This window comes from Barbatula barbatula, assembly GCF_947034865.1.
Source record: "Barbatula barbatula genome assembly, chromosome: 3".
NCBI classification, from domain to species: domain Eukaryota; kingdom Metazoa; phylum Chordata; class Actinopteri; order Cypriniformes; family Nemacheilidae; genus Barbatula; species Barbatula barbatula.
Window position 1 is genome coordinate 20,114,406 of NC_136764.1, and position 14,696 is coordinate 20,129,101.

The 14,696-nt window shown below is 38.8% G+C and overlaps 2 protein-coding genes across 3 annotated transcripts in view; both read left to right on the forward strand.

Annotated features, from left to right (window-relative positions):
* LOC306892005 (uncharacterized protein) overlaps positions 1 to 1,572 on the forward strand; it is a 3,124-nt gene extending 1,552 nt beyond the window's left edge. The window contains exon 4 of the mRNA XM_079452705.1: positions 202 to 1,572. Coding sequence (XP_079308831.1) covers positions 202 to 576 — 375 coding nt within the window. The 3' untranslated portion in view covers positions 577 to 1,572. The remainder of the gene's footprint in view (positions 1 to 201) is intronic.
* selenop2 (selenoprotein P2) lies at positions 1,556 to 5,787 on the forward strand. 2 transcript variants are annotated; one of them, XM_079452706.1, is made up of 6 exons: positions 1,556 to 1,647; positions 2,326 to 2,421; positions 2,581 to 2,829; positions 2,937 to 3,146; positions 3,547 to 3,655; positions 4,148 to 5,787. In XM_079452706.1, exons 3-6 carry the CDS (start codon positions 2,612 to 2,614, stop codon positions 4,415 to 4,417), a joined length of 807 nt encoding a protein of 268 aa, XP_079308832.1. In that variant the 5' UTR covers positions 1,556 to 1,647; positions 2,326 to 2,421; positions 2,581 to 2,611; the 3' UTR covers positions 4,418 to 5,787. The 2 variants fall into 2 exon arrangements, with proteins under 2 accessions (XP_079308832.1, XP_079308833.1); XM_079452707.1 differs by lacking the exon at positions 1,556 to 1,647 and having other exon boundaries at positions 2,381 to 2,421; positions 2,544 to 2,829.
* The last annotated feature ends 8,909 nt before the right edge of the window (positions 5,788 to 14,696 follow it).

Genomic DNA, 14,696 nt, shown 5'->3' on the forward strand with positions numbered 1-14,696 from the left:
TAATTTCATCATTATCTATCATGTTTTGAAAACCAATTAAAATAAAACACAAAATATGCTGGGATGTTTTCAACCTACAGTCGTGTGAAATCTAGACAAAGTGTTCTAAATTACCCTATGCTGAGTTGTTGTTACCAACTATGCTTTGAAAACAACCCAGTTTGTCTAGAGTTCTGTATTCATTATTTCTTATTTATACAGGCAGAAGAGATGAAGAAACGTCTTTTCAAACTGAGTAAAATCGAGAAAGGGCTCCAGATGTTCCTTTACGAGGATCAGATACGCGCCCTTACATTAGCTAAGCGTTCTCGGAGGGCAGTGTGGTCCCATGACACTTTACTGACGGCCCGAAAAATCCGCTGCGCGGTGGGAGTTAAAGGCTACGAATACCTCAGGGAGCTGGGCTACCCCCTACCATCTTACAGGACGCTGTGTAATCGCCTGGAGCCCAAAATGATGGTGACCACAAGCATACAGGATGAACTGGCAGAACTAGGCCTAGGCATCATAACTGCTTGTGACAGCCCAGAGGGCAACACGACGGGGGATGAAGGACTCATTGGAATTATGACATAAGAAACAACACTAATGCTCGAAACTGACTGTTAAATATGCCAAAGGCCATACTATACTCTTTCTGTCAACTGGGTTAATTTATTTTTGGGTTGCATTTAAAACCTTTTACATAAATCCTTCAGGAATCTGAAGTTGGTTCATTGTTTTCTGAGTTATTGTATCTTATCTCCACTCAAAGAAAGGAAGCAATATTATGGTCTTGCTACATTTAGCTAGACAGTTGTCTGTTCTTAATGGAAATATTAAGGAACATTTGAGAATCACTTTAGCTGGAATCATTGAATCAATGCTTAGAATCAGACCTGGAAAGTTTTTGACACAGAGATATTGGTAAAGGTTGAAATTGGCATTATATAAGTGACTAAGTCACTATTTTAACGTGTAATGCTTTATCTTGTATTATGTTTGACCCGTATCACCTAGTGAAAGAGTTTAGCTGTCGTATAGGATTCACATCTTATATTTCTAGACCCACCACACATGACTCATGCAGCTGCCACTGAGGGTAAAGTTCTGAAGAATAAACGTCTGTTAGGAAACCAGAACTTCCGGCCTTATGTTTCCTTTTACTTACACTTTTATCAGCTGTTCATCACCAGAGATGTATCCCTTTCTTTGACATTAGCAGTTACAACTGTTTCTCAAAAATGTTGCTGGTGCTCCCTCTTAACTATACTTAGCCTAATCTTCCTCAGGGTTTACTGCTTCGCTAGAAACAAGAGTTTGGTCGGAGCAAATGTGTCAGTTCCTTAATTGATGGCTGTTATGCCTGCGTGGAGATTTTGCCTTCTAAAGGTTATTGCTCCGTGAATCAGAGTTTGTACTTTGGTCCAGTCATTTTAAAGGTGAACCACTGCTGTTTGCAAACTAAAAATCAATCACTCTGTCCATTGGATTGTGTAAGACCCTTTAAATAATGATTTTTTTTTCTGTGTAAATAAAGGAATTATGTAAACTTTTGCAAATCTGAAGCCAGATAAAGATTATTTTTAAATGAGATTTTCCCATTTATATAGGCTACATTTCATTCAGGACATGGATGTCTGAGACCTTAAGCTTTTTTATAAAAGGGTATGAGCAGGCTTTTCATTGACTTAAATTGTAAATATAGTTAAGTGTTTACTTAGTGAATTATTATGCTAAAACAATGGCAACTGACAAGAGTTGTGTTTACATTGTTTGAACGGGTCAAGAATGTTATAGACGTCCTTGTTTTCTGCATGATGTGATGAGCAGATATTTAGCTCAAGCGAACAGTAGCACACGGTTAAAAAATTGTGCCAGAGAAAAATAAATCCGGATAAAAATTAGTCGCTCATAAGCTACAATTATTTTCTTCACTTTAAATCTTTTCCCGAATGGCAATAAAATAAAAATATTCAGGATTCAATTTTAAATCACAATGAACAAAACCACAAATCCAACTAGTACTTGTTTTATAGATTTTCCTCTCTTTTGAGTAAAGAGGCTGAAGAGAAAGCTTCCCTGACAAATATATCGACAAAACAGTATATGCAGAATATACAGCTTCACTTGTTTGTGTGCGATACACTTGTATTTTCAAACAATTGATGTTTAATATTCTTCAACCATGGGAATAAATAAAATGTCCAAGTGTCCTGTACTGCCACTTAATTTGTTATGAAAAAAGTTAATATTGTATTACTCGCACATATGAAAGATGTTTCTGTACTCTTTGTAGTATGTCCGAGCATTATCACATGGTCTCGGTTTGTTTTGTTTGTTAAGGGGGAAGGGATTGCCCAAAGTGCCCTTAAAACTGTGGACCAAATAACTTACCCTCAGTTCTTATTTGTAACCCAAAGAGAAGGAACAGCGGTTGAGGTTTGTGTCAGTTTTTCTGTATAATAAACATGTGGAATAAAATGAATGTGCTGGAAGTAACAATGTGCCGATAATGAAAATACATGTTGATATAATTAATTCTGGAGCATATTAATTTGTAGGTTACTCGATGAGAAGCTGATGGGATCTGTTTTTTAGGTATTGCAGTGGATGAAGTTAAGCAGACATAATGAAGGCTCTCTGGCCTCTATGGTTTTCTGCTTCTCTGGCTCTGCTGGAGGCTTCACCGCTGTTTGTGGAGAAAGAAACTACTGGCTCCAGGATCTGTAAGCCTGCTCCTCATTGGAAGATTGCTAACAAGGCTCCAATGAAGGAGCTTGTGGGAAATGTAGTCGTCGTGGCTCTTCTTCAAGCGAGCTGACACTTCTGTCTCACGCAGGCTGCCAGGTCAGAGCAGGATGTGTCTGCGTCTGTTTAGTATTTCAGTTTCTGTGAAATATTTATTCCACTTGAAAAATATATTTAAAAATAAGTTTTTCTCCTCTATTTTGAAGGTTGGGGGTCCTGCGTGACAAGTTAGCTCATGGCAATCTGACGGACGTTGCGTTCATGATTATCAATGAGCAGGACGCTCAGTCCAGAGCCATGTACTGGGAGCTCAAGAGGAGGGCACAGGGCATCACCGTGTATCAGCAAAGCCCACTGCAAAATAGTGTCTGGGAGATCTTGGATGGAGACAAAGATGATTTCTTGGTGTATGATAGGTATGAACAAAACACACTTAGTACACACTAGTATGACTATTTCTATGAAGATCTGTAGAAGAATGAAGTGTTTTAAGCTGCATCCTAATGTTTGGTTAAAAGGAACAAAATAAGTAATTGAACAAGTAGCTACTTAAGGATCTGTGTTTAAAACTCTCTCTTTACCTTCCCCGATTCTAAATGGTCATCTTATAATACTGATATATAATTTGAGTGTTCAGGTTTGGATTCCCCAAGAAGGGTCTGATTGCTTTTATTTGATGTAAACACACATGAAGATAAATACATAAAACAACCTACAATTCAATTTTTTTAATTGAGACGGTGCCATAGATTGCAGCTTTAGGAAAACACACAATTTGTATGTATTGTTTACCAATTTCAATGTTTTTGCTCACAGATGTGGATATTTAACCTTCCATATTGTCCTGCCATACAGCTATCTTACATACCCTTATGTAGAAGCTGCCATCCGGGCCACATACCATAAAGACATATGCAACTGCTCAGTGAGTAACAATATGCAACACAGTGATCCCCCAAAAAGTATTTAGACACTTCAGTCTTGAAAGTTGTACAAAAAAAGATCATTCTATGAATATGTAAAAAAGTGCATTTATTTTAAAGAAAATGTAGCACAAATATTAAAAACATCAATTTAAACAAAAACTATTTATAAAATGGGCATGTTTAGGTCAAACATACTTCAAGCTTATTTAACAACATTCCTGGAGTTTAGCTCCAATCCTAACCAAACACACTTGTACAATTAAAGTCTTTGTGATTATTCTTACTGGCATGCATGGTTTATACCAGTATGACAAGACTTCATTTACTTTCATAATGTGCGTTTTTGCATCTAATGATGTTTAATTGTTTTTTATAAGATTGGCTTCAGCATCCAAATACTTTCATGTGCCACTGTATATAAAGCAATATGTTCTTAATTCATATTGACTAAATATTCACGATAATGACACAGTGTTCATACTCTGTATTAGCTGAGTGTCAATTCTACAGTATCAGAGGACATTAAAAGCATGAAAAATGACACTGCAGAGCCTGCTGAAGTTGAGCCATCGGAATCCAGTCCTCAACAGAATCATCATCATCACCATCAACATGAGCATCATCATCATCATCATCATCATCATCAACCTAACCACAACAGCAGTGTAGATAATACTGAAGTGACCAGCAAATCAACAACCACAAACCAGCATTCTCATAAAAAAAACATAGTTACTACAATAGATAGAGTTAGGGACTAGGTTATTCTCTCAGACACGATCATACATGACTTGCAACAGAGTTTCACAACAGACATTTCTACAGGAGAGGAGGCGACATACACAAACACCCACTTGGTTTGAACCAGATGAATGTATTTACAGTGCACTGTTAGACTATGTGTATGTGCAAATAGAATGGATTTGCCATTTTTTACATAATTTGTTTTTCTAGATATAAAAACACAACAAAGCTACTATTATATCAGATTTTGTATTAGGTGGGACCTCTGATGCTTCTGATGAGTTTGGAGTATCAAGTGTTTTTTCCTCACTGCTTTCGATGAAGTGTGCACTTTAAACCTGGATCAGGGCTCTGCATATGGATGTTGAGCAGAGGGGACAGCAACACTGTGCATCAGTTTTCCTTTCACGTGTCCTAAAGTTGCTGAAAAAAGAGCATTGCTAATTGTCAGTCCACAAAAACTGCTTTTTGTTTGTTAATATATCTGAAATGTTATATTAAGTGTGACTTTCATGAGTGTTCTCATATAAATTCACATCAGTACATTAAAGCATCTAATGGTATAAGTAAGATTGTATCATAATGTGGAACACACAAATTATTACAAATATTGTTATCCGTATAAACATTATATATCCATAGATTCTTTGGTTGTAGCCTATTAGCAGTAAAAGCACAGGAAGCACACATTTAACATGGACTTGCTCGCCACAATAACCCTCGTTTAAACATGGTATTTTTGTTATTAAAACTGTGGTAATGCAAAAGGTAATCAAGCTGACAAAAATAAACTTGCAGTTCACTTTTGCCGTAATACAATAAATAATAAATATTGTCTTTGGTCTTTATGGTCAATTTACAAAAACTGGATAATGTCTTATGACACTGCATTAATAGCGACAAAAAACACACTGAAAATAGTTGGAGATTTGCTTAATACCTCTTAGAGAAGATTTCTCTCTCTCTCTCTCTCTCTCTCTCTCTCTCTCTCTCTCCCCCTGCAACGAGTTGTCGTCTGTTTTCCGATAGATGGCGCCATTCAAACATTCTTGAATGAGAAGATTGCGGTAGCGCAATGGCAAGTCATTTAACAGACATTTCATTTCATAGATTAAACAAGGTTTTTCATAAATGTTTTTTTTTACATATTTTTGTTTAATGTTTGTCTGGTAGGCCTACTTTATTTTTGACTCTTGAATAAATATTGAAACACCTGCTCTATCTGGTTAATCACTTTGTATCAGGTGTCTGTATCGCCAGCGTCATGGCAAAACTGCAGCTACTGTATCAATGTATCAATGTACTGTTTCATTTACGTACATCACCGGTGATTTTACAGTGCATTAAGTCGTTTAAGAAGCTTATAAAAGACTTTCATTCTGAGATGGATGGTTGTTGGTTTACTCTCCAGTTGCATCTTCCTCTGTTACCTTTTCATCATCTGGCTTTGTCCAATGCTGATGGCACACAGATGACCAGTCAACATTAAGGCTCTTCTTATAACATGGTGTGCCTCTCTGCCTATATGTGCTATGAGGTATGGGCCAAGAAAACAGACATGGCAAACATACCTTTGATTCATTTTGTATTCATTTTTGTAAACTTTTCATTTTTTAAGTTCACAGCATCATCTTGGTTGGCATATTACAGTTTGTTTTGTCGGCCTGTTGACTACTCAGAATGCCCACTGGCAATGCGGATAATCACAACAGCTTCGCACATGATTTCCATTGATATCAGCTAACATATGTTTAAGGGCTCTACAGATGGCCAGAGTGTGCTGGTGGTTTTATTTCTCCAAAGACACTTTTGCACGTATATCATCACGGCACAATGATTTTCAACTGGTGGGCAGGAGTCAAGTATGTTGCAGGAGGGCAGTGTAAGTGGGTCTACAAAACAGATACTATTTCTACAGTTTGCAGATGTATGTACAATCAACAGGGTCTTAGTTTGGTGGCAGTCAAATTGTAAATACAGACTCTAATAATGCTGGTTTATATTAACAAACATGTGTGGGTGAAGAACGGACATACCCAACCACTGGGTTATAAATTCACACTTGTTGAGTTGTTTCCACCCATGGGTCCAGTATGGACATTTTCTGAGTTCAGTTAATTCAACAGTTTGGGTTGATCCCTTTTTGACCCAATCATGGCTTAAAACGAACCCAGAATTTTTTGTGCATTGTGCTATACAAAAGTCTGAAAATCGGATTTTCTAAATATTTAATAAAAAGACTCAAATAAAGGTTTTGCCAAATATAAATAACAATAAGATTGATTTTCACTAGAGGTTTTATATGCATGATTATTTATAGAGATGAAGACATTTATTGGTATATGGTAGTTGCACCCTGACACCACTAGATGGTGTCCTGCTTTGGATAATCAAATGTTGATGTTAGACAAACGAAATGCCCAGTATCTCATGGATGCTTGATATTGAATCAAGTTTAAAAGCTCTATTTGTTGCTTTTGACCAATATGTTCTCTCTTCCTCAGCTTTCCACATTGGCCTCATTAATTCATTTGTTCATGTGGTGATGTATATGTACTATATGGTCCGGCTGCACTAGGACCCCAGAAATACTTCATACCTCACTTGTCTCCAGCTGGTAAGTCTGCAAATTAGGGTCAATGTTTGTTATTTCATGTTAACTAATGTTAGTTAAAATGAAACCCGTAAAGTATTATTGTAAAGTATTACTGACACATATTAGCACAACAAGTTTCATATTAAACTGTGTATAGAATAATTTTCTGTTTGTGGAATAGCCTAAATTATGATGCTTATATTGCAAACCCATCAAAACAATGATTAATCAAGAAGTAACTCTTCTTTAGGTTTGCTTCATATATCTCACTGAATTTGTGTCATTGCCTGTTTGTCCCCTCTGCTGCAGTTCTTTATTGTGACCATTCACTCTGCGGTCAACCTCATCGCTGACCGTGACTTCATGAATGCCTTAGTGCTTGCCTACGCTTTCAGCCTAATCGCTTTGTTCAGCAACTTTTATTATGACAGCTACCTCTCCAAGAAGACCAAGAGGACATGATAACCAATAACACAAAACGTACAAACTCAAATATACACACTTGATTGTTCGAATAAAAAGATTGTATTCCCAGATCTCACACCGAATGCGGTGCTCGGGACTCTTGTCTGAAGGATTGTTTTTAATCTGTTATCTCTGAACCATTTGTCTGTATCATCTCCCCTCCTCCAAACAGACGATTGTTCATACGATCCCCTCCCCCATTGGTCATTAGGGATTGAGACCCTGCAATGCTCTGGTGATCTGACCAAATTGAAATAAACCCGAGTCCACCTTCTGCTCCCCACTGACTTATTTATCTAATCTCCCACAGTGACACTTCATTTGTTTTACCACTCACTGGACCAGGTCAACCAATCTGAGCGTAGCTGGGGGGAGGGTCTTAGTTAGGGCTCTGCCTCTTGTACAGCTGGCCTCTTTTTAAATGGCATGAGCTCTAACCAACATTGTTTAAGGAAAGGGTTTTTTTTGCGTGCATTCCCTAATGTGAACTAAAAATGAGCAATATTGCTTGATTTAGTTTGTATTGTCATATTCATGTTACAACCTGATTATTGCACAAAATAGACAGTGTAGCTAGACTTTATTCGAAAAATGGGTCCAGCCTGCTCTGTGCTGAACTGAATAGCAAGTGTACTCCAAAAATACAGTGCAAGCGCTCTGTCACCTGAGTGACGTGTGTCAAAACAGTGGAAATGTGCTTCCATTGCAGGGGAAGGTAATGGCGTGGAATTGCAGGATATTTCGCACAGGAGTATTTTAGACATTATAGGCACTTAAAATTGGGAGTGCTCTTCCAAATTACTTCTTAAATGTAATGCAGTTAAAATATTTGTAATATCCTTAGCCTTTCAAAAATAGCTTTTTTGAGTAAAATACTGCATTTACACAGAGCAGGCTATGCGTTCGTTCCTAAGGACCAAGTGACAAGTTTCTTTCTGCAAGCAGCACTATATCCTGAGCATGTCACTTGTCTGACAGAATGTGCCCAGGTAACGCTCCATCTGTTAAAAACGTATGCTACCCACAATGCCCACAACACGGCCACAAAATGGCCCCTCCATAGTCCATTACAGTAAACAGACTAAGGGCCCCTCTTAATGTAACTTTCTCTGTGAGATGCCAGATGAAGGCAATGGTTTAATGTTGCTGTCACTTTAAGTCACAGCCGTTCTTTCTTCTGCCTCTCTTTGTTACGGTGCATAAAGAGCAGGCTGTGAATACCTCTCATGCAGACTGACAGAAATTGCAATGCTTGTAAAGAAGAAAAGAAGATGAGGAATCTATCCACCTCCCATTGCTCGGTTTTCTCTTTAGTTTTGTATTTGATGGTCACAAATTTGTAGGATTTCTTTGCAAAGGGTGTCAGCAGTATTCCCTATCTGAAATGTGCCTTTCAGTCATATCTGTAAAAGTTCTTGTAATAAATAATAATAATATTTTTTCCTAATCAGTGTTTTTGTCTGATTTTCTTGAAGAAACAAATGAGCTAAAAAGTCTTAAAACAAGAAATGTACTTTTATGAATATGTTAGCATTAGGGATATCTATTAACGTTGTGATCAAAAACTTGAAAAAATGCACATTTAGAAGATACAAGCATTCAAATCTTGCAGTCTCACTTCGAAATGGATGATTTTTCATTGATTATTCTGCGTTTCGAATTTTTACGACCAATCAAAAGCTCTCTAGAATCTGCATAATCTAGCATTACCCCACGCTATTGGCTATTTAGAAGAAAACAAGGGCCACTCAGTACGTCATGCCCTAATTTCCTGTGTCAGGGGAAATTATGTCAATGCATCAAACAAGGCTGCAGATTTCATGGAAATTTGGTGTGTCTTTAAGATAAACTAAGTAAAAATTAGAGGATTTTAGAGAATATATGCCGAATTAGGTTTACGTTTCTTAGACGATTATCAAATCGGCGGTTGTGTTATGAACATACATTTTTTAATCTTAAGATGTCTCTATAAAACAAGAGGAAACATTTTTGTCAATTATATTTTTAATATTTATTCTAATAAAACGTAAATTTAGCTTGTTTTATAGACCTTTAGATAATGCTACTGGAAAGCAAGAGAAGAAAAGATTTTTGCACTGTGTGCAGTGTTTTCCTTCAGCAGTGAACTAAAGTGTGTTATTGTGCTTGGGCTCAAGTCGGTTTCCTCAAGCCGCCGCCCTCTCAGTCTGAACTGTAATAAGTAATCACTCAGAGAGGGGCTGAGACCTCCTCACCGCTGCCTGTCAGTAATCACACATGCCCCGAGTACCAGCAAATGAACTGATGATGATGATGCTTTAGGAGAGCCGTGGTTTCCACACAAAGAGGGTTAACAAAAAGGTTATCAAACCTCAGTCATTGCCCCTCTCAGCTTCCCCTCCGAGCCCCCCGAGAAACTCTCCCACAGCCACTTACATGATCAGAGCAGCCTGGAGGATGCGGTGTCAGGAAGGTTGACGGCTAATGTGAGGTCATTGTGTGTTGTTGTGTTTCGTTTTGGACAGCAGGAAGATCTGCTAAGGATTGGAGTGAAGGTTTTATAAAAACAGTAAAGTGGTGAAATTCAGACTTGTGTACAAACAAACATATGGCATGCTGTTGGCAGTCTTGTTGTTTAAAGGGACAGTTCACCCAAAAATGACAATTCTGTCATCATGTACTCACCCTCAAGTTGTTCCAGATCTGTATAAATTACTTCATTCCGTTGAACACATGGTAAGATATTTGCGATTTTTAGTTCTGGGACATCACTCACTACCATAGTAGAAAACGTTATTGTTGTTGTTATATTTTGCGAACAGTTCTGGGGCACCTTTGACTATACCATTACAATTTTTCCAATATGGTAGTGAATGGTGTCCCAGAACCTAAAATTCCAAATATCTATCTTTGTGTTCAACAGATCTAAGTCTGACAGATCTAACAACTAAAGGGTGAGTAAACTAAAGGTTTCATTTTTGGGTTCCTTTATATGAATGCTTTGAGCAGATATGTGAATATCATTACATTAAACAACATTTTGAGTTTATTTAGGTGATGCAAGGATATATTAACTGACCTGTATAACATAAAAGTTAGTTAGCGAATTTTTGTTTTTATAGAAACAAGAATTTAGGAAAGGATATATAGAGAGGATGCGAATAGGATTTAGTTATGTCACGAACACTGACATGCCATATTCAGGTGGAGGCCGGATGGGGTGGGCCGTTCCCTTTTTAGAGTTTTTCAATTCAAATTCAATTCAAATGTATGTCTATAGCGCTTATCAAACGTTTGCATTGTTGCAAAGCAGCTTTACAGTAAATATTAGCATATTAGCACAGGCAGTAGAGACATAAGGGAAATACTGGCAAGGAAAAAAGAAACTTTTTCAGGAAAATATGAAATGTATAGAACACTGTATATGGAATGGTGGTCTTTGCATTTCAAGATGACTGAACTGATGACAACTACATAAAATTCAAAACATTCGTATAGTGGTGCATCGAAAATCCCCGTCATTTCATCACAAATGCTTGAATCGAGCTTTTTTCCTAATGGTACCACAATGTATCAAGATGTGATGTTAGATTATAATATACATGAAGAATCTGCAATAATACTATACAATTAGTTTTACTTAGTGTATGTGAGGATGAAATTGGATTAAATGAATCAAAGAATAAAACCATAAACCCTTAAATCAAGCCGTGGCAATAAACCAAACTCCAATATCTAAACTGAGAAAAAAACGGTTTCTCAAATTTTACTCAAAGTATACAGATATTTTATTTAATAATCAGAACTACAATTCTGGTTAAATGTTGCACTGCAGTGTTCAGCCTACGGTTTTTGGTCGGCTATCCATGCAGTGGCAGCTTTGCTCACCTAAATGACCACTTGCCACAAACAGACACACAATAATCCCTCCTCCTATGCGGTAAGAACAACATTCCTTTAGAATGGGAGTTCTGAGGCTGCAAAATGTTGTTTTCAACAGGAAATTGTGCAGGTCAGCTCTCAGTGGGCCCAGCCTTCATGAGGCCTGGCCCAGTCGTCGTCTTTTCCTCTCTTTCTGCATTATTCACCATGAAGTGACCAAAGGAAAGCACGCACACTCTTTTTCTCCCTCGCTCTCTGTGTGTGCTTTGTTTTAAATGATTTTCGCTCTGCATCGAAGCACATTTCGCCTGACACAAAGACAAAGGACCTTGCACACATGTGCATCTCCTGAGTCCCTGGCAATATTAAACATTAATGCTGGCATAATTTCTGTGGCTCCCAAGGAGCTGAGCAATGCATGCCTGCAGTCATCAGTGAGTTATGTGTTTTTCCCAATGGCGGAAAGATTGTCAAAATCAATTGTGTTCAGGGCAGTGAGACAACTCTGTGTTGAAGGCGTGTTTAAGAGCGAATGGCGATACTAATGTGGCAGAGACTTCCTGCATCCCCCATGGACTACTGAATCTAATCCTCCGCCTTCTTTTTTTCCTTATATGAAGGCTTTGCGAGCAAAGGTTGCTTTGTATACATTTGCAAAAACATCTGCATATGTATGACTTTATTTGTGTGCGGATGTGCGTTTCGAACTCGGGGCTTGCCACGGTGAGCAATAGCGTATGCACGCCGACCAAGCTGTCTGTTCGACAGATGCATGAGTGAGCAGATTCTACATTTAGCGAGCCATTATTTATGTTGTGCGTAGGCCCAGCCCAACCGAGCGCGGCAAGACACTAACATCAAAGCCGAATGCCGGGGCCTCCACTTTCCCGCAGGAGCGTGCTCTTTTGATTCACCCTACACTCGGTTTCTACACCGAGTGGCTCCCCTCACCCCAGCGTGAGCTAGCTGGGTCACCTGACGCTGAGCAGGGGGCTGCCGAGGCTCGGTCTCTCCTCCAGGGCCTGCCTTGGCTGTGAATTACGCCGTCGTTCCACGTTATTAAACATGACACTCCAGTAAGATAATGGAGGCTTTCTTCATCCCCATTTGAAATCCTAATCTCATTTCTTTGATTAATAGGCACTGATCTGCATATCAAGGGCTCTTGTTAATTTACTCCAGCAAAACCCCCATTTTTATGATGCACTCGCGAAAGAGATGGAAAGAGATTGCGAGGGGGAGCAGCCATATCAGCGCTCGCAGTCTCAGCCCTCCTCCTGATGGTGATATGATGCACGCAGAGCGAGATGAAAGTGTTGCGGTATAAACATGAGGGCTGCTCTTTGTAGCGATACGATGCCTTTTTGAGGATCATCGCGGCAGGTTTTGCATTCCACACTCTGCGTTATTTGAGGAGAGACAACGCCCAACAACATTATAAATGGCAAGGAAGAGCTTCTTTTCATCATGGACCTTCAAAGATCTAACAAACATACTGAGAAATTCTATTCTTCTTGATTCTCTTTCATGTTATCTAGCAGGACTCACTGCGCTGCTGCTGCTGACTGGACTTTTTTCTGTGTGGCTGTTGTGCTCAAGACCTCAAGTGTGCGAGTTAGGCCAACATTAGTAATCTGTAATGTGTTTTCCATCGAAATGATGCTGATTTATGTGCCAGAGAGAGTGTTGAGCCAGTGCTCCTCCGGGCAAACTGTACTGTGAAACACAGAACCAGCCACCTCAGGTGTCGACTATTTTACTACATCATTTCATTTCTTTAGCGTAACCCACCGTGCATAGTTCCAAGGCAGAAAATAAAACACTTTAGTGCAGGAAAATCATGCAAAAATCTTTGTAAAAATTTAAACAAATATGCAAAAATATTATGCAAAGATATCTCTCAGTAGGCAAACTAAAGGCTGCTGTGGTAAGGAAAAAGAAGACATAAGGTGCTAGCAAAGATTTTTCGGCCCACAAACAAATATGCCACGGTTTCTACATTTTTTATACATGACCGGACTTGAGTATTTACCTAAACATGCTTTAAAATAATAGAAAATAAAAAGCATAAAATTTCAAGCAGTAATTTTACTATGATTTTAATCTGTGACATGGCCTTACTCAGCCGATATCATGACATGAATCAATGGGAGATGTTTTTTTGTTTTCTCTGTCCCACCTACGTTTTAAGACCAATGACATTCGACCCACACTTTGAGCATCGCGGTCAGTCAAATCCATTCCACTTGAGGAATGCTCCATTCCGTTTCGACACAGCAGAGTAAACCAAGAATTGTTGTACATTCTACTGTATTATACTAAAGTACAAATGATCAAATTAATTAAAACGATGAAGGGGATGCCAGCTTATCAGGACAATAAAGACCTCTCTACCCATAACCTTCCCATACACTTTATTATTAAACACCTGTTAGCCTTTTTTAATAAAAAAAAAATGCCTGTATGGTCTGATATGTGATCTGAAAATAAAAAAGGGAGAGTTCAGCAAAAGGCGGACAAAACTACTAGTCACGTCTAGTCTACTAGTTTTTCTCACTACGCCACTGAAGCTGCTGGTAATCTGGCGTCGTTTTTTCTGGGCACATGTGACATTTCCAGGCCAGCGGAGTTAGTCAGGCCACAAGATGCCTAGGGCTTCTCTCCATCTGATGCCTACCTACAGGCCCCTACACTGAGCTGAACACAGCCTGGTTCCGTATAACACTCCACAACTGTTAAGTGAGTCAAATGCTGTCGCAGTGACAGATAGAGGAGATACCACAGCATGGCGTTATGCTTTCATGGCTAAGCAGCAGGGGAAGGGCTGTGAGGAAGCCGAAGTTCGCAAGGAATGCATACGTGTTCAGTAGAAACTCTTCAACCTTACAAGCATGTGGAGAGACCAGCGGAGGCTCATATTTGAGAATCTGTGTACCCTCATATGTAAAGCACAGCGATAATCCCTCTCTTGGTGGTAACAAACCACTTTCACCTATCAATGGTTTATATTTCGAGTGTGCCATCGGCTGAATGCCCTCTGATTTGTTTTGGTTTTCAGGCTCAGTGAAGAGAACCTTTAATGGTCATGCTGTTGCCTGCTTTGCCGCGGAGAAGAGCTCTTGATAGCCAGATGAGACAGAGAACAATCACCACAAAAGATTGTGTTGTTACGGGGAGAAATTCTGGTTTCTATATTTCGTTTGTAAAAAAAAGGGTCACACTTCAGTATAGGGGGCAATTCTCGGTGTTAACAAAGCATTAACTACGAATTTTTCCCAATAACCTCTTAATTTTTTGCTTATAAATAGTTATTAAGGTAGTTGTTAGGTTTAGGGATTGGGTAGGATTAGGGATGAAGAGTATGGTCATGCAGA